Source organism: Lissotriton vulgaris, chromosome 4_1 (assembly GCF_964263255.1).
Source record: "Lissotriton vulgaris chromosome 4_1, aLisVul1.2, whole genome shotgun sequence".
Classification (NCBI taxonomy): Eukaryota; Metazoa; Chordata; class Amphibia; order Caudata; family Salamandridae; genus Lissotriton; species Lissotriton vulgaris.
This window is the reverse complement of record NC_141691.1, coordinates 1,966,882,447-1,966,910,444: the sequence shown is the minus strand read 5'-3', so window position 1 is coordinate 1,966,910,444 and position 27,998 is coordinate 1,966,882,447. Positions and strand designations below refer to the sequence as shown.

At 46.0% G+C, this 27,998-nt stretch overlaps 1 protein-coding gene across 3 annotated transcripts in view; it reads left to right on the top strand.

Annotated features, from left to right (window-relative positions):
- The window catches only part of TSNARE1 (t-SNARE domain containing 1), a 1,291,163-nt gene that overhangs the window by 791,947 nt on the left and 471,218 nt on the right, over positions 1-27,998 (top strand). For all 3 annotated transcript variants that reach the window (XM_086966282.1, XM_086966284.1, XM_086966281.1), the window contains one exon: positions 21,907-21,997. In XM_086966282.1, the coding sequence (XP_086822408.1) occupies positions 21,907-21,997 (91 nt within the window). The remainder of the gene's footprint in view (positions 1-21,906; positions 21,998-27,998) is intronic.

The following is a 27,998-nucleotide window of genomic DNA, read 5'->3' as shown; positions in this document are numbered from 1 at the left end:
AAACACAGCGCCCCCCACCCCCCTCTATTCCCTCCTCCGCACAGGTCGGCGCCCCCTCTACAGGTCAGCGCCCAGTGCGGCCGCACCATTCGTACTGTCCTAAAGCCGGCCCTGGCTTAAGGTAAAGGGTCCTAAATTCCGCCTGAGAATTGGTCATTGATTATATGTATTTGATGGTTTTATCCAACTAGAATGGGGTGTATATGTGTTTTGTTTTTGCTATGTCCTTCTTCCAGAATGGGAAAGAAAGAATTGACATTCCGTATAAGGGAAGTCTAGAAGATGTTAAAAATATAAGATTGTGGATTGAATTTTCAGGTACAAGTTGAATGTAATAATAATGAAAGGACTGCCACGAATGATAGTTTTACATTTTAGTCATGCATCCTTGTCAGTGCTGTAGGGCTTTTAGCATTTGTATAGTGAAATATTCTACAAGTTTGTAATGGAGTCTCTGCAGCACCATGCTTATAAATGTTATATATTTATTTCAGAGTTTTATATACCATTGAACAAGTTACCTAATGGCCCAGTCAGAGCACTTTCTGGTGCGCGGGGATATAACGTGTACAGTGCTTAAATTGTGTAAAAAAAAAAATATATGTAAATAGTGCCAGGGTTCTCGTCAGCAGGCTGCCGCAGTGTTGTGAGGATCTTGGTGTACTATATGATATGGCTGTGGGGCCTTATCGTGGAGTACACTCACAGATACAGTCTTGGGTCCACTCAGTATCATTTACTTAACCGTAGCTCAACCCTGGGTAGCTGTGGCTGCGAGCAATAAGGCTTGGCAAATCATCTTTGGGGGATATGTACAAGGAAGTGGAGGAGAGAGGCGTTATCCTTCCTGGCTTAACGCCTCTCTCCTCCACTTCTGAAACACAAGGCTACGCCATATTTACAAGAATGTGGTGCAGCCTTGCATTTCCCCCCTGCGATGGCGCTATGTTTAGCAACTTAGCGTCACCGCAGGCACCCTTGCACCAGAGTGCAAGGGTGTCTGTGTGCGGTGGATGATTGTTTGTGTAGAAAGATCCCCCTTCCTGCATATAAACAATCCTAGAAATGCCATTCTGCCACTTTCATGTGTGCTGCTTCATGCAGCATACATGAAAGTGACAAAATTGCAACATTTTTTTGTTTGTTTATGTACAGGAAGGGACACCCTCCTGTACATAAACAAACAATGGCATTTTGCTGCACAAGGCAGCACACATGATAAAAGCAAAAACCAGGAGAAATAATACATTTCTCCTCGTTTCGCCATCTGAACACCAGTATTTACCTGGTCTTCATTTTGGCGCTGCCGCCTATGTACGCTGCCCTTGTACATAGGGGGCAGCGTCAAAATGAATGCCCACCCCTTTCCCGCTAACCATAGCGTGAAAGGGGGCCTTATGTACAAGGCAGCGTTAAGCCACGTTAAGTGGCTTAACGCTGCCTTGTAGATAAGGCGCAGCCCCTATCGCCACCACAACGTCACTATAGGTGATGTTGTGGTGGCGATAGGGGCGTGCACATATGCCCTTGTGTGTGAAGCAATTAACCCCTTCGATGCTCATGACGGAACGGTTCCGTCATGAGGCACAGTGGAGCTGTGCTGATGACGGAACCGTTCCGTCATGACCACACCCATTATCATTATACTTCAGCACCGGAGGGGAATATGTCTAGCAGCGATGAGGTTAACACCTTAGATGCGGCGCAAATATCCCTCACCAGTGCTGCGCTGTCCATTGGAACTAGTGCTGATTGGACGTCCAATGGTCGTGCGCAGCACTGGGGAGGTAGTGCTGCCGTCGGCCAACGCCCCGACGCAGCACTTAAGAGGTTAACAGCACCAGACAACAAAACATAAGAAACTCACACACCAATAAAAAAATACAATAATAATTTCTAAAAATAGAGCATATTTTTATGAATGTTTACAGACGTTGATCATTAAAATTCACCAGAGGGTTCCAGTAATACATATTTTTAAACCAATAAATACTTTTAAATGCAACCGCAAACAAGCATTGGTCAACAACGTTTTTGCAAACTTTTGAACCGTTTGAAACAGTTCAGTGACTCAGACCCGGTTTGGGCGACCAATTCTGACAAAGCAGAGGACTAGCTAGGACAGCTATCTGGCCACTAGAGTATTTTTGAAGTAAGTTCTCAACTATACAGGATGACTGCCATAGACTTTAATGGGGTGATCCTGATGCGGAGGGATGCTGGCAAAGGATGTTCCTGATGTTGTGTGGTTGACTGGGTGAAGTCCAGTCGAGTTCTCAGTCCACACATGAGTGGGGGTGCCTGTCCACGATCTCGGGGTCGCACAAAGTACTCTGTGCAGGGTTCCAATGGATGCTGATGCAGACCATGCACTTTTGCAACACAGTGGGCACAATGGGAACATTTAGTGGGGGCTGATGTCCTTCTGGGGTGATGAATTCGATCACAATCAACACCCTTTGGGGTGCCCGGTGTTCAGAAGTGGCAAAACATCTGCTGTGGCTACCTGAGATGCGACTTGTGCTCTAAGCTTTAATGTCCCCAGTGATATTCTGGGAGATCAGCCAACTGACCCTCGGAGTCTGCTTTGGACTGGGGCTCGGAATTAACTTCAGAACAGGGTCCAAACTCTGCTAGCCCAAAGTGCAGCATATGCAGTCACTCCGGCCTTGCAGCCTCTCTTTGTGAGCTTACAACAGGTGCAAAGTAGTCGTCTTCTCCTTCTCCTTCCAAGTCCAGTAAGTACTGAAGTGCGGGGTGCCCTACTTATTCCAGGAAAGTGTACCTAGGGGACCACATGGTCACTAGCCAGTCAGCTACTGGGTTGCCTCCTCTCTAGTTAAGATGTTCCTGTGATGTGTGGCATCTGGCTATCCCAGAGTGGCCCATTCTTGCCCCCTTCAAGATGGCACGACCCTTCCTTGGTTGTTGGGTGCGGGTAGCCTGCCCTAGATGTGCGGCTACCAGTGGGCTACACACCCACTGGAAACCTGGTTCAGACACTGGTTTCCCTCCCTTAGCTCTGTCTCCAAATTGTCTGCAGGAGCAAAAGGCATCCTTGCTCTACGGCAACTGCCTTAGTTCCCGGGCCTGGGAGTCGTTCACACGTCATCCCAGGCGTTCAGGAACCAATCTATGTGTCCGTGCCTTTGTGAGGCTACTGGACTGGCTGGAGTGTAGAGTAGCAACTTTCTAAAAGTTGCTTAACTTTAATAGTGACTTTAAATCTCGCCTGGGCATCAGGTCAGATTTAATACCCACATTAATGTGATACATTACTTGACCCTGTTAGGTAGTCCTATTCAGGAGCTAGATGGGTTGGGGTGGCAACCATTTAATCCTGTGTAAGCCAATGGGCTACTAACCTTTCCACAGCTAAACGACAATTTAGAAGTGTTGCTGCTAAGACTTATTAAAATGATATGTCTTACCTTAGTGTATATAGCTCTCTGCCTTGGGGCTTTATAGGCCTTCCTTAGCGGAGACCTACATATATTCTTAAGGGAAGTGGTGGACTTGCCATTAGGTGTAATGGCAAAGTCGAACTAGCAGTGTGGCACACTGCACTGGAAGTCTGCAGTGGCAGGCTGGGGTCCATTTTGACTCGATCCCGTGCAGAGTGGCACAAGCAGTGCTGCAGGCCTGAGTGAAAAGTCTGCCTTACATGCACTTGGTACCCTGGGTATCCTATATTAGGAACATATAAGCAAGTCAGTCCTTGCCAATTGGGTGTATCCAATTAAACATACTTTTTGTAATGGGTCAGAACACTGGCACTGAGGTCTGGACAGCAGGCCTCAGTGCACTTTTAAAGTTGAATAACCAGCAGCTAATAATCCAAATGGGGCAAAAAGTGGTAGGGGACCTGCACAAAAGTGTTTCCTTACAAGCATGCACCACTCTTTGCCCTGGCCAGCACTGCCAATGTCATACCAACACCATTACTTACCATCACACTCTTCCAAGTGTGACGATTCAGACTATTACTTGCCCCCCAAAGCTTTAAGAATGGTATAGGCAGTAGGTATTAGTCATTTTAATGTATATTTAATTAAGAAACACAAGTTGTTATGCTCTTTTCTAAATTCGACAGCACCTTATGGCAGACTGTCATAAGTGCCAGTGTTGACAGTTAAGTGCTGAGGCTGAGCACCGGAAACCACCAGCTCAAATTAAGCACTGGGTGTACTATCTCCTGGTGAATTCAAAGATGTGTGGTTTTCAAAGTTTCTGACATTACAAGGCTGGTGTAAAGGATGTGACTATAGATTGTGGATGTGGCAGGCAGGTGGATGCAGGAGGGTATTTGTTTTGAGAAGGAAGGGGGGCTAAATTGGATGCAGTAGGTCAAGCGTAGTTAGCTTGTTATAGGGAAGTGTGATTTTCAGTGCTGCATATGGTTGCATACCAGTGTATCCGTTTTAGCTTGAATAGTTTGGTTTCCAAAGTTTCAAAGAGCATATGGTTTGGTTCTGCTCTAAAGGTTGAGCAAAGCATTGGTCCCAAAATTCATGAGCAATGATTGCCATATTGTATGCTGGTTAGCTGATAGTTGATGTGTAGCGGTGCGTGGGAGGAAGCTTCTGCAAATTTACTGGTCTCTTGGTCCATAGGCCAGAGGACATTTAATGTATTCGTGGCTGAGTTTAACTAGGTCCTTAAGGCTCTGGGAAAGGATAAGACGTTGGCATAGGGCTTGATTCAGAGTTAATTTCAGAGTGGAGACCTTCGAAGGAGAGGTAAGAGAAATGAAAGTGAGATCCCTGAACTATATTGCTTGAGCGGAAGGATTTGGTGAGGCAACCAAAGGGAATCGGTTTAGTTAAGACTTTTGTGAGTTGTATTGCATAGATGTCTCCTAATTTTCTGTGTGTCAGATTTCCTGCAATTAAGAAATTGTGTTTGCACTGTTTTTCTTTCATCTGTGTACTATCTGGGTAGTAATCCTTGCAAGCGATCCAGAGTTGGTTCCTAGGAGCCAGGTCTCTTCCTCTCTGAAACAAACCAAGTTGGTAGTCCAAGTATGTCTGTGCTTATCAACACTTGGTCTCTTATAGAATAGGACTGCTGCACATTAGTGTATGTTGCATTGTAGTTTAATAAATTATATGTGCTGTATCTGTTTCTGCTGCTTTCAGCTGGGCACTGTTCTCCCTGAACTGACGGGCACAAGGAAGCTCATTCCTGAGTGTACTTTTGCTGTCTGGTAGATTTTTAAGGGCCCTCCTGGGTCTCAAGTGTGAGCAAGCATGTTAGGGACCTATCCCTATGATCAGGGCCACTGGAATTATGTGGCAGCAGAGGGCCAAATTGTGTGGCAGCAGAGCGCCAAATTGTATGGCAGGTTTGAGTAAATTATGCAGCAGGAAAAGGCAAATGATGTGGCATAACGAGCTCATTTTGTAATGGCATTACGTCACTGTCGCCAGCGAATCTTATTGTTATCGACTTGCCTCTCATGCGGCTACAGACCGGGGCACACGCGGCGATTGGGGTCTGTGGACGCGCACGTACAGGCACGCGCACACCCCCTGTCCCGCTTCCCAGGCAAAAGCATCCAGTTTCACTTTCCAGTCGACATTGCACTTACACCAAGCTTTTAGTGCACATGTAGTGCAAACACAGCATTCAACATGTAAGTTTTGTTTTAAATGCTTTAAATGTACAGCATACCCCACTTACAAGCTCTTGTGGGGACTTTGCGCTGGTCTCGTGTCTTCATCGGCATACTGCAGCACCACGCAGGGATCCGTCTTGATCACAGGAACCCCGCCTGAAATCCTGCTTTGGCCGTGCGGCATTCACGAAGGCGGGGTAGGCTCCCGCTGGCCTTCTGCTTTATTTTTTCCATGGGCTCTTTGGCGGCCCCCTCCCTAGGCCGCATGAGTCGCGCAGCTTCCCTGAAGTACGGCGGCATTTCAAGTCTGCCGCGCCGCCACTGGGCACGAGCCGCAGATCCAGGGACAGCCCCCCCCCCCTCTCCTCCCTGGCCCGGATGTGGAGCACGGGTGCCGCGATGCTTCTTTTTGTTGTTGGTCCTATTAATTGCCTTAACTCGTGTTATGTTCCTAATGGAACTTCGCCAGGCTGCGAGCAGTCTCCAGTTCTTTTAGTTTTGTTTCTTCAGTACCAGGTTTTTTTTTTGTGTATGGCCTTGCCATTTCATTACCATAATGTAATTGCGCTTCAAAGTTTGTGTGCGCTCAAGAAAAATAATGTTTATTGTTTTTGCCACTGGGTCCCCACAAACTTTCCTACGGTGCACATCAAAACCGATGTATTTGCGCGGTGCTTCTTACTCTTTCTTTTATGTATGCATATTCATATTGCACATTCTGGAAGTGAAGAGTGGGGGTGGTTCGGAGGCAGTTGCACTTTACAGCATGGTTGACCTCATGTGGTGAGAGTGAATGATGGTCAGACCCAGGCTCGTGAACTTGTGGATTTCTGTCAGCCGTCCTGTTCCAAATACTCCCTGCAATGCTGCTCATGGACCGTGAGCTCTGCCAGAATTGGTAGCTGTCTTACTAAGCATTGCCGTGATCGCAGCATGGTATGGGGCAGCAGCACTCTGAGGCATGCGCAGGAGCGGTGTTTGAGGTGGTACACTTCAGAGTCAGTCGGCTGCCCGTCCTATCTGGTTGGATGGTCTCAAGCGGGTGACAGGTAGGGGGCGATGCGATGCAGGTCTGAGCTTGTATTGGCTGGTATACAAGACCTGTAGCATTGACCATCCGGTGACCTACCCTGCTTGGTTCAAACTCCTGGATTCTGCTACAGCAACTCATTCCTCTTTCCCCAGATGTCTCCTGCAGGCTGTTATCGGCTTACTGGTTTGGGGGGTGGCAGTGTCCACTTCAGGGGCACGCGCTTTCTGTTTCGTTTTTTTTTGTTAACCCCCTCTGACGAAAGTTTCCAGAAGGGCCTCATGGTCGTGTGGTGCGTGGGTCATGGTACAGGCCGCAACATGTAGAGACGCAGGCAAACATGGCCGACACCTGGACTGGCTTCAGATTCCAACAGGCGGCGCAGGCCTGACTCCTCGCATGGGGAGATTTGCACCCGTTCTTGTGGTCGGTTTCGGATGGCTCTTTGATCCGACTCCCATAGGTGCCTAGTGCCCACCCCCCCAAGTTCAGCTGGATGTATTCCCACAGTGCTCACATGCTCTCCTTGGTGAAGAGCCCTCAGGCTGCACGCCAGAGTTAAGTAAACCAGCCTCCCCCCCTCCCAAAAAGCTAAGTGTGGTGCCCACCTGTCCCGTCTCCTCTTTCCAGGAGTTCCTCTGCCTAAATGGTTTGCAGGACATAGAGTGTTACAACAGAAGGGGCATTATATACAGCTTCAGGTAGACCCTTCTCGTCCCTCCCTCTATCTCTTGCTCTCTACCCCTTCGTCTCTTACCCACACTTTGCTTCTTGCTACCCCAGTGTACCTTGCTCCTTACACCCCCTCTCTTACCCTCTACCTCTTTATTGCTCTCCATCCTGGTGTCTTTTGCACCCTACCCACTGTCTAATACTATCTAGCCCTAACTTATGCTCTCTACCCTGTCTCTTACTGGCTACCCTCTTTCCTCTAGCGCACTCTAATCCCCGTACTCCTCAGTCTCCTCCTTCCTGCCTCACTATCACTTACGCCGTACAATACCGTCTCTTGATCCGTCCTCTTTCTTTCTCCCTCCTCAGCGCTGTCATAAGTAAATAGGTATTGTGTAACCATGTGTGTGTTTATCGGGGAGGGGTCCCTATAGGCCTTGTGGACCCAGTTCTGGGAACACCCACTGCTAAGAGGAGAAGTGTGGCTCACTGGTTAGAGCAGGCAGACCCTGAAGCAGAGGTCAGACCCGGGACCAGGGTTCGATTCCCGACGCGGCAGGGTGTTGAGCTCAAATGTCCACGGACTCGATAATTCTCGCTTCGGTGCCTGACCTAATCATGGGTTCACACTCTGCAACTCTGGGCATTAAGCTTGCTTAATCTCCACAACGGCCCCCCGCGGCGGGATGCCTGGCTTTCACCTTGGGGATGCCCTGTAGGGGCTATCTCACAGGGAAAAACCAGGACGGGTTCCCAAGGCAAGCGCGGAGATACCCCTTCGGGGGTCGATTCTGGCGCTATATAAGAAATGCAATAATAATAATAATAATAATAATAATAAGAGGGGGAGGGGCAGAGCGGGATCTATCCACAGACTAAGGCACCATATCACCCACTTGCTTTTTTATTCTGCGCCACAAGGAGCTTTGAATCCGGAGGCCTAGACATAGGAGCTAGAGACCTCTCACAAGTGGCGCTTTTATTACCTTTTTATTTAGCAATAAACATCTGTTATTCAGTGCCAAGAGACCCCGTTGGGGTGAACGTTAATATCCACATTATATTTCTCTCAGATGGGGAAGGGGATTAACATGGGACAGAGGGTGTACACGAGACCACGTCATGCTCCCAGGTGGGGGGTGGGGGCTTCACATGGGAATCTGATGATGCACAGCAGACCAGACCATGCTCTCTGTGGGAGAAGGGCCTTTTCATGGGGTCTGAGTGAACCAGTGCACCACCGACCAGACCTTGCTCTTGGGTGGGGGGCTTTTTAATAGGTCTGAGGGTGCACAACAGACCAGACCATGCAAAAAACAATGCCATTTACAATACCAACAACTTTAAGCATTACAAATGCGACACCTATTGCATTGCAAATGCTTGTTAATCTTGTCTCGGCATTGGTTGCACCTCATAGGTACCAATTTAACACCCAAATATAGCAGTAAGCAACAGAAAGGTGAACAGTCCAGTTTTGTAAAGGGCACGTTGCAAAACTTGTAGCTTAGTTTTTACTAACATTTGAACCGTTTGAGCTAGAAGCAAACTTTTTTGGGGTCTAAGTCTTCAGACTATACAGCAGATGATGGATTATGTGGCAAATGCAGCAAATCTATAATTGTGCAAAGATTGCCGCAGCCGCTCATTCGCATAATTCCAGTGGCACTGCCTATGACGAACCAGGTGCCTCATAGCAGTTGTGGAGACACAAGTGCCTGCATACATTGTGGAAGTCTGCATTGACACACCGGCCCTCGTCCTAGCCATGGAGTCCATGTCACCAAAATGCCAGCTGTAGCTGCTGTGAAATCCAGCCTTTTTGATTACTGATGACATCACATCTTTGACCTCTTCGTTGTCCCATCCCCATCCCCAGTGCCAGTGCTTGAAATGGAAAAATAGAAGTGCAGGTACTCTGTACCAGTATACCTGTTCGTTTCTGAGAAGTGGCGGTGCTCCCCAATTAAAAGTATAACATTTCTCTTGAGAAGTGCCGGTACTCTCCCTCTCAAAAAAAGAAGTGCCGGTACTCTCCCTCTCAAAAAAAGAAGTGTCGGTACTCGGTACCGGACTGTCCCAGCCCATTTAAAGCACTGCGCATCCCTCCGGTAGCTTCTTGAGTGGCAAACTGCCGCGAGTAAAACGGTGGTCTGAAGACCCCGTTTACTTACTGATGTTGCTTATAAGATGGATGCCCCAAGGACAGATACTTGCTACAGGTCACGAACAGCAGGCGACAGTAGTTACTGCTGCTACCCCTCCATTTCTTGCGAGCCCTTTGCACCCGCGCCGCTCCCTTCGCCGACAGGTGAGCGCGCCCCTTCCAGTTCCCTCTGCTGCATGCTCGGCGTTGTTTCATCGTAACCCGAGCGTGTCATATCCCGGTGTACGGCCCGAGAGATGTTATCGTCACGCCGCGGTGCCTTTCCATTTGCTGGCGCCGCCCGCTGTGAAACATGGCCGTCTCCCTTATCGGCGGCGCGCGGCCGTCCCTGTGTCAGGCCTGATAAGCGCGCGCGGGGCTCCCCGTCAGGGTGACCCCCGCCGGAGCTGCTTGACGGCCGTGTAAATGCCGGATTGCGTTTTGATTTCTGGTTTGGTTTGAGCCTGGAAGGCTCCCATCAATTAAATCTCTCTGAGCTGAAGTAGTGGAGCGTGACAGCGGCTTAAGACGCACACGCGGCTTTCTTTAGCAGGAGCAGAGAGGCATTAAAGCTGGCTTCCTCCGTGAATTCAACAAAACAGATTCGTTTGTAAAAATCCTCGGAGGAGGTAGGGGAAGGACAAACGCGGATGCCAGATTGAGGGAAAAGAAGGCCCTTCTGCTAAACTTTTATTTATTTTTGTCAATTTTGCAAATTGTTCCATCAGGAACAAGACGCATATTGTGCCGCGATTACTATGCTTGTCCATTTATGTGACATTATACACTGAAGACTGGCTGAGTGGATAGAGAGGGAATTCAGCACGGGTCATCTGCAGTGAATTAGAGGCTTCATATTTAAGCTTTTCAGCCTCACGAAGCAATACTGAATATTTTCTGCTTTCAAAGGTATTTTGCTATAACGGTCAGTGTTTTTCGTGTCTGTATAGCTGTCACAAGGCCTAAAGCTTCCATCTTCTGTTACATTGACATTTGTTTACACACCTAGTTCCTTTTCCGAAATGTAAGGCAATACACAACACTGCATCCTAGTTGATGCAACTTTGCATACATGATCACACTCTGCAAGTATCGAATCACATCCCTACTATGGTGGACAATGTATGTGATGATGGTGCCTACACGTGTCTGCCTTGCTGTACCCCCTCCCGCTGTGGTAATATTGTGGACCACTACAGTTGCTGCTACACAGACATTTAATTTTCAAGGTAGAAGCCTGTGGTCTGCACTTACCAGTATTTTTGCATTGGATATATTTGTTTTTAAAGAGGTCTCTTCTGGAAAATGGATCATATTCCTGCTCAATGACTGGACGTCTCTCTATAGATGTTTACAGCATGCTCAATGACTGGACGTCTCTCTATAGATGTTTCCAGCATACATCGTCACGCTGGGGCTCTTACAAAGTCACCTGCGCCTGTTGCAGTTGTATGATCTTTGTGGTGGAACTATCTTCCCTGCCACATCATCTCAGGGGCCTGTCATACAAGTAATTAAGATTTGTAAATGGCCATACCCATTTTCAGACCCCAAAACGTAGTACTTTTTAACAAGAAATCAAATAATAGAGAGAGAGAGAAAGTGTGTGTAGGTGTGTGTCTCTGTCTGTCTTGCTGCTGTGCACACTGCACTTGATTTGGTTGTCTTTGATGGAAGCCTGCACTGGTGCTGCTCAGACTGCACCTTTTGCCTGTGAGAGAATCTTGTTGTTTCTGAATTTAGCGACTGATTTGGTGTTATAGCCTCTCTTTATTTAATGCAATTGCTTCATTTTCGGCTTTGGTTGCATTGACCAATGAGACACTCTGTATCAGGCACAACTGGAGCCAAATTTCGAGGAGGATAATAAAAATGTCAGGGGGGGCTAATTCTGCCAGCAATGGGCAGAGCGGATATTCAGGGGCTCTAAGAAGGGATGTAAACACAACAAAGCCTCGTCAGCAAGTAAATGGTCTTTTAAAGACCTGTGAAGTACTCTGGTGCAACTGAAAGATGCCCGGGCTGACACACTCAAGGAGGTGGTGGGGGTTTTGGCTGAAGCCCATTGTGCTCAATGGGTGTTGGGCGCCTGCTCTGTATACTCAAATTGATGAAGCAGTAGGAGACTGTCCCCAAAAAACGAATTGCAGCACACCTGGCTTCCCCCTACCCAAAAACAGCTTTGTCAGTTGAGTCTCCCATGCCAATACTCTCGCAGCTCTTCTGAAAATACTTGAACTCCGAAGTTTCAGAGGGTTTCATCAGTGAGGGAAGGTTGGAGAAGTTCTAAACACCTAGCCGGAGCATAACAAAGCATACACAAGTCTTTTTTTGCAGAAAATAACTATATTTCATGAATCCGTAGTCATTGCAAAACACAATTAAAGCACAACCTATTGGTTTCTAAATTCGGTATTTTATTGGAGTTATCAAGTCAATGTATTTTATGTCATTGAAAATCCAGTCCTCTTCAGATATTTAGCAAGCTCTCCTCACCAGAGCACACCATAGTCCTTTACAGGTGGCTTTGCAAGTCTAGTATGGCAGGGACACGGGAAGGGTAAGCAAAGGTTCCAACATCCCTAGAGGTTGGTGAGAGAACTTTTCTCGCCTTACCAGTGAAATCATTCACTTAAGAAGCACTCCCTCTCTTTAGTAACATCAAAGTGGTAGATTCTGGGTAACAGCTCGATTGTGTCCACTGAAGCGGGGTGTGACTCCCTTTCAGAGAGGCTCTGGACTGTTCGCTCCCTCTAGCAGGTACCACCCTGTAAGCTCAACCATGGTGAAATTATATGGAAATGGCCAAATCCCTGTAGGAGGCCAGATGGGAAAATCTGTTCACCCCTTATCTTTCCCCACATCCATATTATCTTCTTAGTAGCAGTGGCTGGTTGATCTGGGAGAGAAAATGTCAGCTAAGCACATGGACCAAACCATGAACTTAAGGATGGTGAAGATTGGTACTATCCAACAGCGCCGACATCCTAGCACCACTGAAAAAACGACAAAGCAAACTTGGCAGCAAGAAGGCCTCATGGTTCAACGATGATCTTAAGAAATCCAAGAAACTCTGCCGCTCCCTTGAGAAGGCCTGGAAAAAAGACCCAACCACCAGCACCAAGGACGCCTTCAAAAACGCCACCCGCATACACCACCAACTGATCCGAACGGCCAAGAAAACCGCCTTCAAGGAACGACTAGATAACAACGCCCACAACAGCAAGGAACTTTTCAACATCGTCAAGGAATTTACCAATCCCTCGGCCAACTCTAACGACATCACCCCCTCTCAAGCACTCTGCGACTCCCTAGCCTCATTCTTCCACAACAAAATTGCAGACATCCACAACAGCTTCGACAACCAACCCGGAGACCAACCCTCCCAACCATCTGCTGGACCTTCACCCCCCTCGAACACCCTTAATGACTGGAACCCTATCTCCACTGAGGACACCATCCGCCTGATGAACTCCATCCACTCAGGATCCCCCACAGACCCTTGCCCTCACCACATCTTCAACAAAGCAGACTCTATCATAGTACCGCACCTCCGAGACGTCATCAACTGCTCCTTCAAATCCGCCACCTTCCCAGAAAGCTGGAAACACGCTGAACTCAGCGCCCTTCTGAAAAAACCCACAGCGGACCCCACCGAACTCAAAAATTACCGCCCCATCTCGCTCCTTCCATTCCCGGCCAAAGTCATCGAGAAAGCTGTCAACAACCAGCTCGCCGCCTTCCTCGAAGCCAACAAATCCCTCGACTCCTCACAGTCCGGCTTCCGAGCAAAACACAGCACTGAGACCGCCCTCATCGCAGCAACAGACGACATTCGAACTCTACTGGACAATGGAGACACAGTCGCCCTCATCCTCCTCGACCTCTCCGCAGCCTTCGACACAGTCTGCCATAGCACCCTTCTACAGCGCCTCAGAAACATCGGAATCCAAGGAAAAGCACTGGAATGGATCACCTCGTTCCTCACCGGAAGAACCCAGAGAGTCTGCCTTCCACCATTCAAGTCAGAGGCCACTGAAGTCATCTGCGGCGTACCACAATGATCTTCACTCAGCCCCACCCTTTTCAACGTATACATGAGCCCCCTCGCGGCCATCGCCCGCCAACACAACCTCAACATCATCTCCTACGCGGATGACACTCAACTGATCCTATCACTCACCAATGACCCTAGCACCGCCAAAACGAACCTACACGAAGGAATGAAAGAAGTAGCCGAATGGATGAAACACAGCCGTCTGAAACTGAACTCAGATAAAACAGAAGTCCTCATCTTAGGTACCTCCCCCTCCGCATGGGACGACTCTTGGTGGCCAGAAGCCCTTGGAAAAGCACCCATCCCGACAGACCACGCACGGAACCTGGGCGTCATCCTGGATTCCTCACTTTCAATGAACAGACAGGTCAACGCCGTCTCTTCATCCTGCTTCAACATTCTCCGCATGCTCAAAAAAACATTTTGTTGGATCCCCACCGAAACTAGGAAAACGGTCACCCACGCTCTGGTCAAGAGCCGACTGGACTACGGAAACACCCTCTACGCCGGCACCACCGCAAAACTCCAGAAAAAACTCCAACGAATCCAAAACGCCTCAGCCAGGCTCATATTAGACATCCCGCGTAAAGAACATATCTCTGGTCACCTGAAAAACCTCCACTGGCTTCCCGTCAATAAGAGGATCACTTTCCGGCTCCTAACCCACGCACACAAAGCACTCTACGAAATCGGACCAGAATGCCTCAACACACGAATGTCCTTCTACTCCCCCTCCCGCCAGCTTCGATCCTCCAACCAAGCCCTTGCCACTGTACCTCGCATCAACAAGACCACCATGGGAGGCAGATCCTTCTCCTACCTGGCAGCTAAAACCTGGAACTCACTTCCCACTTACCTTCGCCTTACCCAGAACCACCTAACATTCAGAAAGCAACTTAAAACGTGGATATTTGACAAGTAATTCCCCACCCCTCCTTAAGCGCCTTGAAACCCTCTGGGTATGTAGTGCGCTATATAAATTCTCTGACTTGACTTGACTTGTATTATCAAGTGCAAATGGAGACTGTGTGAGCAGAGCCTTTGCCTCTATAAAACGTGCTCAAATAAGCCATTACCCTTGGATGTGTGCAAACAGTGACTTACAAGGACAGTCCGCTTCCAACCTCCTAGCCACATAGACAGTAGAACAGCCTAATCAAGAGACAAGCTGAGCTTGCGCCCCTTGGCAGTAGGCAATCAGTCCAGTGAAAAGGTTGGTGGCGCTGTCTGTACATGATCCACAAAAACCCACATCATTTTAAAACATCCAAAATGTGGGTTAATTAATTCCCTCTTCCGCCTTGCGTCTGTGGGACTCCCAAGCACCGCACATTCCTATCACACACTCACGCAAACCCCAGATATTGTCAGTATTAGACCTGACATCCTTGGCGTGATATTCCCCCAAACCTTTTGCCTTCGCTCTTCCTACTTTGCTGAATTCGTTTTCGTTGGCACTAGGACTCTGTGCACTCTACCTCTACTAACCGTTACTTGAAGTGATCTCTCCAAACATGGTCAAATTGGCTTACACCTATTTGGCACATTTAATTTACTTGTAAGTCCCTAGTAAGTGGCACTACATGTACCCAGGACCTGTGTATTAATTGCTACTAGTGGACCTGTAGCACTCATTGTGCCATCCACTAAAGTAGCCTTTTAAAACATGCCCTAGGTCTGTCACTGCAGCCTGTAGTGCAGTATTTCCATTTCGATCTGGCAAAGTACATTTTTTGCCAGGCTTAAATCTTCTTTCTTAATTTATACAAGTCACCCCTAACACATACCTAAATTGTTCAAAGAGCAGGGTGCATTGTATTTAAAAATTAGGGCATGCGTACTTAAGTTTTACATGTCCTGTCCGTGAAAAACTCCTAAAGTTGTGATTACTTTAGATTGGGAGCGGATATATATACTGTTTAAACTGAAATACATTTTAATTTAAAATCCTCTGTAATAGTAAAGTCTGATTTCAAGTCACAATTCCGAAAATGTCACTTTTAGAAAATTGGCATTTTCTTGTCCTAACCGTTGGTGCCTTCTGTTAGTGCCCTGGATCACATGACTGTAAATGCCCCTGGTGTTGGGGTTTGTGTATTCCTTCCACCCTGTGACACAAAGGGGGTTAGGTGTGGACAAAAAAAAACATTCTGACAGGATGACTGGGCCGAGCTGCACCTAGCCCCACTTTCACTTAAAATGTCTGACACACACACACATACTCTGTCACTCTTTCTCTCTCTCCCTCCAGATGTGGGGGTAGTATGGGGACACCACTTTTCTGCCCCCCTCTCCCCCCACTTCAAAGGCTTGCACCAGGTATAAATATTTGACCTCCAGAGTGACTCATCAGAACAATCCTGGACCTGCTGACATTACAGAAGGACTTCCCTGCTGCTTGAGGGCTGCCTTGCTCTCTGAGAAGGAAGACTGGTCCTGCTCCCTTCATCCCAGGTTAACCTGAGTGACTCCAAGCGTCTGACAGTCTGAGCTACATAGACACTCAAAGCTCCAGAGGCCTCCCTGCAACTACCCCTCTGACCTGCTGGACTGGAACTGTAACTGGACTTGCCTGAGCTTTGCTTGCCTCTGCTGGAGTGAGTTGCTGATCCCAAAGAGGTGCCTACCCAGGTCCTGGACCCATGTCTGGCATCGTCTGAACTCCACCAGTTTAGGTTCTTCACAACTGTGAACGAGTCCCTTCACGCAGAGATCCTGCCACATGCAACGATTGCCAATGAAAGGCTCCTGTGAAGACCAGCTCTTCATGCTACAGTGACTGCCAGCGACTCTAGATCTGCACTGTGTGCTACAGCAATGACAGCCTGTGGTGATTGCCAATGCGAAGCTCCAGCATCGACCATCTGCGACGCCCAACTGGCTCTTTGCACTACAGCGATGACAGCTTGCTCCACCTGGCCTGCTCTTTACGTTACAGCGGTAACCATCCATGACGCTCTCCCTGATCCTCGTGACCTCCTCCACCACAAACAGAACTCTTTGCGCCAGACTTTTAGACAGTAACTCTTACAGCTGGACTAACCTGGTCCCTATATCCAACCTGAGTTCTATGCCGTTTGGCTTGAACTTGTCACATTGCTTCAGTGTAGCATGACCAGGTGGTCGCGAGTTGCACCTTTTCCTTTCAGGCGATATATCTACTTAGAACTTTAAAATTCAATATCTCCAGTTTTACTGATAGGATTTTAGTTGTTCTGGTATATTTTCCAAGTTGGTTTCGGATTTGTCTTGTTTGGTTTTCTCTTTCACTGTTTGATGTGCTGCATAAACACTTTACACATTGGTTCCACTTTACGCCTGAATGCTTTGTGCTAAGGTACCAAAGGGTTAAGCACAGGATAATTTAGTGAGTTTGTGGTTCTCCTTGTCAAGAACTGTGGTTGTTTCCTATTTTTGGGCTTCCCTCCCCACAACCATTAACTCAATTCATTACAGCCAGGCTTTCAAAGCAACTCTAAATGAACAACATACAGAATCGAAAGCCCTTCTGGCACAGAGAAGCAATATTGATCACATAAAAATAATGTGCGTTTCTCCGAGTACAGGATAGTTCATGACACAGTGGCTGTCAGCTCCTAGTTCTAATGCAGCTGTTATTTGTCTGTTTAACACTTCTCCTCAGCTTTTGATTTATGGTTAATCAAATTCGGTGTGAGTTTCCTAACCTCTAAAAAAGCGACGCCAGGAACATAAACTAATGTACAGGTAACAATTATAGAAGCAAGAACCATGTGTATCTGTCAAGCTGACCTTTCTGAAGTCCTAATTCTCAGTGGCTGCAGACAGACCTTTATTTTGCAGTTCACAAATGCCTTTAGCAAACCAATACGTTTATCGTTGCCACGCTTTCTGCCCCAGTATGAGTAGGCCCACCTAGACTCGAGCCTGCTGGAAAGCACGCACTGCTCACCTGACCCCTATTTCCCACAAATCCAAAGTGGGCAGTGCAGCAACTGCATTGATAGATCACTGGAGCTCCTGGGCCCTGCCAGTCCTGCTTCTGCCCTGGACGCACATCAGTAACAGCTTTCTTCTGTATTTCAGAAGGTAATCTAACGTTTCCAGATGATGGTGTAGACATCTTGGTTTCTCAGACTTTCTCTTACCAGCAATAGTGTAGGTCAGTTAGCTTTCGCAGTTAGTTTCTGCGAGGATGCCACTTAGTGCTACTTGCTAGTCACTGACAGTCAAACTATCACTATTCCCTCAGTCCCAGGTAGTTGACAGTTAACATCAACTGTCTCCTAGAAGTGAAGTGGAAACTTGTGACGATTGAGCACCAAAATAATTGGGTTTAATCCATCATCATTCTTAAGCTCACTTTGCCACCCCAGTTCAGACCCAGCCAGATGCAAATTAGTCTTTGCCCTGTTCCCCATGGGAAGACTCCAGCCCGAACTGCCAAGACAGGTTTTCCCTGGACTGGAAACCAGCATCCTGCGACTGGTTTTGAATTTGGGTGGCGAAGGTAGCTAAAGAACGATGATGGATTCAACCCAGACCTGTGACTGGGGGTGAGTGTCTGAAAAGTTTCAGCTCTCCGTCCATCATCTCCATGTGTTTGCTTTGTTTGCCCGAAGTCGACAGTGTATGCCCAGACATGGGTCCCTTGCTCACTTTTCCACTGGATTCAAGCTAACCTGTCTGATATGGGGTGTTACCCCGAAACCGGTACCAGGATGCGTGTTTCCGGTCCAGGGAAGACCTGGCTTGGCAGTTTGAGTTGGGCTGGACTGTTCCCATGTGGAACAGGGTCAAGACTGATTTACTTATGGCTGGGTCTGATCTGGGGTGGCGAAGTGAGCTAAAGAACGATGATGGATTCAACCCAGGTCTGTGACTAGGGGTTAGTGTCCGAAAAGTTTCAGCGCTCTGTCCATCATCTCCTTGTGTTTGCTTTCATCTTCTGACGAGGGTACATTTCTCCTAAGAGTCTTCCTGCAAAAGCCTAAGAAACGTTCCAGAAAGGAGAAGTTCTTTTTGTAGAGGAAACTGTCCCACTTCTGAGGACCTTTTTGAGACACTGCAGCTCAGTCCCCCATGCCAGTCTCTTCCTTTCCAAGGAGACCTGAATTCTTAATAAACTTAAACCATTGTACATAGCTGCATTTAACAACTTGTTGCAGGTTGGTGCCTTTCAACTGGCCATTTTTTACGTTTTCAGGATTTCTCCCCTCATCTCTCCGGGCTTGTTCCTAAGAGTGGACCAGGACCTATTGGCTTTGTGATTCTGACATCTCTGACCTTGACACCAGTGCCTCTGTACCCCCACTGGCTATGGACTTGACAGCTAGTATAAGAAAACCACTGTCTGTGAGCATTCTGGTCCAATAGTCTTGGAAGCAGAGAATGATGTCCTGCCCGGCTCCTCCCTGGCAGCCATTTTCAGCACCGCCTTAGCCCACGAAGACTGAAGATATATGTTACCGGGGGCTAAGGAAAAGGTCAAGGCTTCCTTCAAGGACTATCCTTTTACTGAGCCTCTTCCCAGAGCCCGTACATATGCACAAGTGGAAGACCTCTTGGACTCAGATGCCCTTGATATGCCTAACCTGAATTTTAGGTGCACAGAGAATGCCTGGTTTATCAAAACGTTAGTGGAGTAGATCTGTCTCCATCAGGTCATAGCCCATATACTTTGAGCCATGAAGAAGACTGTTCCATTATGTCTGTTGTGGGTAAAGCATTGTAAGTACTTAAGCTGCTCCTGCTTCCATGAGCTGGTTAGCCACCTTTTCCCTAGACATGCTGCAAATGCTGCTTGTTGGGGTGGCTATTTTTATTAGGCTTTCATTAAAGGTGGAGATTCTCAGCTGTTTGAAGGACCCTTTAGGATGATGACTTTGGGTCTGGGCCCTGGTGCGGATTGACATTAGTAAATTTGTAAACTACTATCGTCCAATTCCAGACCAGATTGAGGCCTCGCAACATCTGTATTCCATGGTAGTGCTATTCAAAGGCCCCATTATTATGGGTGGGGAATGTAATCTCCCCCAGGACCCAAAAATGGAATACCTTAATGAAGAATATAAGGCAGTCTTAGCCCAAAACAGCAGGTTTTATTGCCACCTGTAAGTCTGATTTTCGTCTGATAGGTCTGCGGGGATACATCCCTGCCACTTAGACAATATACCTGTTACACTACTAGCCATAGTGCAGCATCCAGAATAGATAACTTTTTGATCCCCTAGTGTTTAGGAGGATTGATTTATCAAATTATCACAAATAGTTTTGCTGACCATGCTGTGATCTCCCTTTGTTTCCAAGTGGGAATTGTGTTGCTCCCCATGAAAAAGGTGGAGTTGTGATAAAGTGTTCATATCAGAGCTTGATTGGGTGGTATTAATAGAGTTTGAGCGTGGCACTACATGCATTGTATCTCTGCTAATCTTAACTTTGTCTCATTGATTTGCTGCAATATTATCCTAATGCATTATCAATGTATGATGCCATTGTATTTGAATTCCTATTTATAGCTACTTATGTTTGTCTTCTTTATCTTCTCTTTCTACTAACAAAATAAAATTAAAAAAAGAACAATCCTCTTACTGAGTCACTTCCCAGATCCCATGCATGCATGCATGCGTACATACATACATACATACATACATACATACAAGTATCTAGGCAAACATGCCTCTTTCTCAATTAGGTTTCCCAAATGAATCCTGTTGGAAACCTGTAATGGTCGAAGCAGAACCCCCTGTTAGATCTACAGGCAGTCACATGGAATTATTGTATTCCGTTTTTACAACATATTAGCTTGTGCTTTGGTTTCTGCTCCTGCTCATTCTTATCTCTCATCTAAGCAGTAACCTGCTGAGTGACACATTTATTTCTTTGTGGTATTTATTAGCATTCTCAGAGGCCAAGACAGTCCAAATGACATAAAAATATAAATATGTGATAATACTTTCAAAAATATACAGTCATTCCAAACATTGACTGTACCAGTGCAGTGAAGCAAACATCATATGTATTTTCTGTGACAAGATAAGAAAGCGGGGCAGACAAAATATGACCCTGCAGTACTAAATTATAAAAATCACAAACATGCTTGTGTTTTTTGCGATGTCCCCTCCAGATTTCATTTTTTTTAGGGTACCCAGGTCCTACGTTTTAGCTGCCCGAAATTGGCTGCAAATTTTTTCTGCAATTAAAGCAGCATTCAACAACTTTGCTTCCATTTTTAGAGACAATCAAATTATGAATAGAAATATTTCTTAATCTATATATCAAAGTTGATGGCATTTAGACTCCTATGGCCTTAAGAGCAGCAGTGCCATTGTTTAACCTATGTTGACAAAGAATACCTAACCTTGTGCCAAGACACACTGCTTTACATGTGTGACCTCCGAAGTAGAAGGAAAATAATACTCCCAAAAAGCAATATTCAACCACACTTCATAGTGAGTCTCCTTTGTGTGTCCACTTGTGTGACATCATCCTCTGTTTCTTCTTTGCAATTATCATAATCTTACTTTTTGACAAACGAATACTCGGGTATTTGTTTGAGATTAATACCCTAGACAAGTTAACGTATAACGATAGAGTTACATTGAACCACTTGCATGTAAAGGATGGGTATGGAATGAAACTTTAGACTTGGGGAACATTGAGGGATAACCAGATACATATTTCAAAAGATCATGCAGAATAGTGGAAAAATAATAATCCTAGTACTCGAACTGCCACAGTCCTAATTAGATAACGTTGTGTACTCATTAGAGGATTGTAAACATACTTGTAAAACAGATGTAGTTTCGCATTGCGCTAATTTCAGCAATAAATTTGTTTACTAAATTATAAACAGTAGCTTAATGCATTAAAGAATAACGGTTCTATTTAATACAGTCCATATTTCAACACAGTCTCCAAAGTGTCTATGCTATAATTATCTGTAGGCGTGGGACTAAATCACACCAGCACTTTAGGAATCTTGTGCTAGAATAGGCCCATTTGGAGAGTTTCCAGTCGCTACTTCCCTGATGCATTAAGAGTGCTGGAAGATGATATGACCCTGTGCTATGTAAATCAAGTCTAAGTGCTGCTAGTACCATTGGTGGTGGTGCTTCTCTAGAATTTGTCATATATTACCAACACCCACCCGACATTTGTGACTCCACCACACACACTTTGTTTAAATCTGGTGACCATGGTGGAGATAACCTGGCAAAATGACAGCTTTTAAATTAACCAGAGTTAAGAAGTTTTTTTAATTAGAGATGTGTCTTAACGTGCAAGAGAATTGTTAAGTTCTCTTAACAAGTTATGTCAATTTCAGCATTTTCTCACCCTGTATGTTGGAAAAGCGAGATACGATGCACTTTAAGAAACCCGCCTCTCTTGTCCTTTCTTGACAGGCATGCCACACAGCAGGAGACAAACCAAACAATCACCACCAGCACAAAAGCGATCAGGCAGCTCTCCGAGGTAGTCCGGGGATCTTCCCGGGTAAGTAGCATTTAGAAAATACAGAGGTATTGCTTTAATTGTGTCTAATCCAACGCCTGGGGTGGCTTTGGAGAGCCTCACAGAGTTTGGGATCTCAGCTCTGGATTTGCAGCCTCCACAGGAATTGACTTTTGGATTTGATGCTGTTGATTTCCTTTGACAATTCTAAAACAGGTTTTGGCAGCTTCTTCTCTAGTCCAGCTTTACTTCTTTTCAAATTGTGTGCAGATTAATGAATGGGGGAAAAAGTATTTAGGGATGATTTAAAGTATTGTTTTACTTTTTATGTCCATTAGGAAATTGTACTATCTGATATAGCAAAAACTACTGCATGGAATTGCTCTTAACTGTTCGTGAAAATAGAGCTTTACTCCAAATAGGCCTTTTGTCTGGTTTACTGTAAATTCCTTCTTTACTATTTGAGATTTTTGTATTTCCAAAAAGTATGAGGTGGGCTCTGAAGAGTCAGTTTTATGTATATCTTGACCATTCATTTAGGCAGAGAATTCCAGGGTAAATAAATATATGAGAAATATTAAAATCGGCAAGGATGCTTCAGCATTTTTCCCAATAATTCCATTTGGTATGCTTGGATCAGAGCAGTCAAGGTTTTGGTCTAGTAGTATTGAGGACAGGACCCCTAACAAGTTGTTTACTGTCGATATGGGCTCTGGCCTCATCAACAATTCACTGTCACTTATGAGGTCATTAGTAAGGGTGTGTAAAATCCACATAATTTGCTGTGGCATAATTACATGAATTTTCTGAAAAACTATGCAAAATTATACAAAATACAAAACCTGGATTAAGGGCTAAATTTTATTGTACAGTGTGGCCTTGTATCCATTTTGGACGTGAGGACGCATGTTGTACTAAAAAAAAAGCACGAAAAACTGCACGTGCTTGCGTTCAGCTCCTTCATGTTTTTTTCCCATGAGCTTTTGTTAAGTGTTTGCTGTGAACGGTGAGTAATTATGTAATGTGGCATCATTTTAGGAATTTCATTTAACAAGCAAAATTATGAAATGCAAGATTACACTGGTATAACAAAAATGTTGCTTGGACCTAGTCATTAGAAGATGCTTTCATTGTGTTGCCAACTGTAATGTGGCAATTTCAGTGTTTAATTTTTGTATTGAAACCATAAAGCACCTTCAGGTCACACAGGTTTAAAAAATATATAATGATACATTGTCAGCAACTGTACATTTTGAGAGACGAGACTATTGGCTCACTACGTACAGAAGTCCAACTCATCCACCCAACCCCATAGAATCAGTTACCTGTGGTGAAGTATCCAGAAGAAGCACGACAGAGTTACTAGATTGGAACATTTTTTTAAAATATTCCCCACAGTGATACTCTAGCATAGAAACCTCTTTTGATAAGTTTTGGGAAATCAGTGACTTGAGGAATGGCAACCATAGCAAAATTGTAGCCTTGCGGAGGGCCCGGCCATCGCCAAAAAAAATGTGCCTTTCTCCAAGCTCTCTTGTCAGCAGGCATGGCAAGAAGATCAAATGGCTGCTATTAATTAAAAGCTCCTGACATTTCAAATGCAATTCTTCGCAAGCTAAAACATATACTTTAGAGATAAAGACATGAAAAATATATATTTAAGGCAAATGTTTCACCCTACATGTGCACTGTTAGCAGTTAAACGCTCTTCCATCCTTCCATTCAAGGCCCTCTATCTATCACGTCCCCTGCTTCCCCTTTGTCTCACAGATCAGGATTTGAAGTGACCTTAGGGTAGTATAAGCACTGAACAAGCAAGCACCCCTTAAGACCCTGACTCTCTTAAAATGACTCTGGTACACTGAAGCAGTGAGAAGTTAGGAACATTGGATGAAGCCACTGACATTCAGACAGGGATGCTGACATGGGTGACCTGCTGTGACAGGGACACTTGAACACGTGCACCCACTGAGAAAGGGACTCTGCTACTGTCGGTGGAATAGTAGGGCACGGGCATGGTGGCAGTAGGTACTGACATTGGGTAACACCTAAGGACAGGAACGCAGGGGCGCAGACAGACGATGAATGTGACAGGGAGACACTGACGCTTGAATACAGATGTTGACAACTGAATACTGACTTAGGCATGGTGATGAGCAAATGCTCACACACTGACACTGGGACAATAACACTGACAAGATGACCCTGGGAACGGACACGGTGATACGTACTCGAGGACACTAAAACTAGGGCAACTCAAACGGGACACTTACTTGGGAACAGGGTGTGGGAGCAAAGATATTGACTTTGATAGTGACATGGGCATGAGGACACTACTCCAAGGACCCTGGCACTGACATTGATAGTGAGGCAGAGGGATACTGATATTGTGACATTTGCATGGGGAGCCTTGCCACATTTGCTCTGGTAGTGACAATGAGTCACTGACAAAGAAGCATTGTTTAGGTGTTTTTTTTACCATCATGATAAATGCAATAACTAGCTCTCACCACTAATAACCTGGTCTCCTGGAATTATAAGGCAAGAGAGGGCAAAATATGCAGCACATGTTGTGATGGTTTTACTTCATTTGCTCATAAATTTGAGATGTTCACACGTTAGCACTGTGTAGACAAAGGTTTTACTTCTTTCTGATAGAAACTTTAACCTCCGATTCCTCATCTATGGAACTTTCCCAGGCGCCAGACTGTATCCAGAAACTTTTGTGGCAATCGTCTCTCACATCAGTAGATGATATTGTGTAGCTCTACATCGAATCTTTTCCACCCCGAATATGACGTTTGGGCCTCCAAATATGCACCACTTCCGCGAGCTGGTGTCAGCTCTTTTCTTTACATACCTTCTGTCGTGGATCCGGTGATAGCAGCCTGTCTACCTGACAGACCTTTTCCCTCAGGGCACACTTCTTTACAGTTTGCAGATATGGGTCACAAAATGACAGGCTGTAAACCATGTTGTGACTGTCATCAACAGATGTCAGTGCCAGTTGGGACGTATGCCTCTGGTGTCTCTGCATCTCACATGACTCAGTCATGTCCTTGCTGTGTGAGTTGAACCACAAGGCCATCTGCAACCGTGAATGCAAGATAGCCATCGCCAAACTTTGTAGGAGGAAGCATTCCCAGTCAAGGAGCATTCCAAATTGAAGTTGTGTATTTCATGTAGGTCCTGAAATTTGAACCAGTAACACAAAAACTCAAAACTTGGACCTCCAACATCCCACCACTTGCAGGTTTTGGAGTCGCTCAGTGCTCCGGGTACTTCCAGGCTGTGGAGAAGACCACTGAAGTGCTTCCGCTCAACCTCCTATCCCAGAGGACAGCTGAAGTGGATAAAATGAGTCGGCTGAAATAGTCTGTGACCTAAAGTTTTAGTACCTTACCGGATCCCGCTGGAATGCCTTCCAGCCACAAGGATCCAAGGTGGGTGCCTGTTGGAACTAAGTTGGCTGGTCCATCTCTGACATCAAACTCACCACTCGACCTTCACCTGAAGTTGGCTCCTTCTACAAGGCCAGTGCTGTGGCACCAGTCCCATCACAAAGTTCGACGCCATCCACGGCACCGCAATTGATGCCACAGACCTGAGCCTTGACGTCACCAATGCTTATTCAGATTCGGAAGCTCAGCCTGTACCCTCTAGACTGCAATGTTATGCCCCGTCGAACCCAGAAACATACCACCACTATGATGACGACAGTGGTGAATACAGAAGTGATTTTTATGAAGAAGGAAATTTATTTGAAGACCTTCCGTAAGCCACTGACCTGGGCACCTTACCAGACATTGACTTAGATTTCCCAAACCAGGCTGTGGATACTTAAGGCTCTGCCTTCTTAGTCACGATGATCAGGAGGATGGCTTGAGTCCTTGACCTTACTCTCCCTATGCAGGAAGTAAAAAAAAAGGCCCTGAGGTCCTTAATCTGACAAAGACCAGTCAAGAACCTTTGCTACCTTAAAATGAGGCTGTCATTGATGTGTTGGTGGGGACCTGGATGAAACCAGAATCTTGGCCTTCAGTAAATTCACTAGTAGCGAGATGGCATGGTCCTACCTCTCAAGACCTGACTTTCTACTCCAGCTTTCCAGCCCAGAAAGATTGGTTGTACAGGCGTCCTCCAACTGCCTGAACCCCCATTAGTTCCCCATCATTCCAAGGGACAGGGAATCTAAACGGAAGGAAACATTTTCAGGTCAAGTTCTCTAAAGTACTAGCTATGCCCCAAGATCGGTCAACACCTCATGCCTTTCGGATGGAATGTGGATGTCTTGCTGGCTGTCCCAGAAGAGATTAGACCGACCCCACAACGCCTAATCTTAGATGGTGAAGAAATGGCAAAGTACACAATCTGTTCAGGTCTGGACACAACTGACTGTTTGGGTATGGCGGCCGACACCAGTGTGGTCTTTCCTTGCCAAGCTTGAGTTGCTCCACATACTTCATCAGATGTGCTGCAGTCCCTCATTGACATGCAAAAGAGGACCATCTCCAGATGGATTGTGTTCTACTTTAAGATCTGCTATGGGCTAGCCAAGTAGCAGCCCTCAAAAGGCCTGTGCGCTCACTTCAACTGAGCAAAGGCTGCCACCACTGAGTTGGTTTACAGTGTGCCAGTTTTGGACATTTATAGGCTGCTATATAGGCGTCCCTCCATACGTTCACTAAGCACTATGATCTGTCTTCTACAATTTCCTGGCCTGAGTCTTTCCACAGATCTACCTCCTTAGGAGGTGTACTGCTTTGTATCTATTCACAGGTTGATGGGTCTGTGGTTAGAAGTCTCTATCAGACGATTACATTCTTTCCTTCAGTAATGTCTTTTGTAGTAGGTATTCTATCTAACCGCTGATTCCTCACTAACCCACCCCCATCTCCGTTTTGTTGAATAGGCTCAATACAGTTTAATAATAAGATGTCAAATCTAAAACTCTGCACTATCTTATTTTGATGCCTCCACACCCAACGGCATGGACCGGGTTCAGAAAGAAACTGATGCCAGTGCACAAATATGGCACTTATATATGGGCATGTCCTACCTGAAGCGGACCGATCTGATGTAGAGCTGCATGAGAGAATTACTTCAAAAGTTTCCGGATCTAGTCTGGTGCCTGGGGAAAATCAAAGGCGAGGAACCTGCGGCTAGATGGAGTCGAGCAGAAAAGGAATTGCAGACAGTAAGTAACTTGTTCATTAGTACCAGTTTGCACCCACATACAACAATAAGCAAGTGAAAAGTGTTTTATGAACCTTTGCAAAGGGCCTTCCACTGTGCAGCAACACGTGTTGCCATGTTTTTAGCCCCTTGCGTTCTTTTGTCGGCCAATGGCCGTTGCGCGCACTACCTTCGTAGTGGTGCGTATGTCCGTTGGCCGACGCGGCCCTGCCCACATAATGGAACCCCCGGCGGCGGAATTGCCGCTGCGGTTAAGGCGTTAAGTAACATTTGATCCTTTTGACCTAGAAACATCTTTTTTTCTATACAATCTGTAGATTACGCAGCAAATGGTGGATAAAGTGACAGTTGTGGCAAATCCACGATTATGCTGAAAATGCTGCGGCCACAGCAACACTTAATTCCCATAATTCCAGTTGCCTTACTAATAACCTCAACAGAATGTTAGAAGTTGGCCTACAGCTTCAGTGTGAAGTGTTTGTATTCATAAGAATCATTGGCAGTGACCACGCTTTTTGACTCCACTGTTGTGCAGCAAAAATAAATGTTTGAGAAGCCAGTCTGTCTCATAGCTGCGGGCTGATTGTTGTTAGACCAGTGTTTGCACACACTTCGCTAGAAGGGGATATATATCTCACTGTTATGAATTAAACTGTTGTACCTGTTGAACAGACCATGTGTTGCATCAAGTGGGGGGTGTAGGGTGACAAGAATTGTAAAGCCCAAACCCGTTTTACAAAAATACTAGGACTAAAATTGCATTTAAATCAAGCGCACACAATGACAGCGCTCATCAGCGCAGAATTACAGTAGCGGCAGTAAGAACATAATTGAAATGCAATTTTTA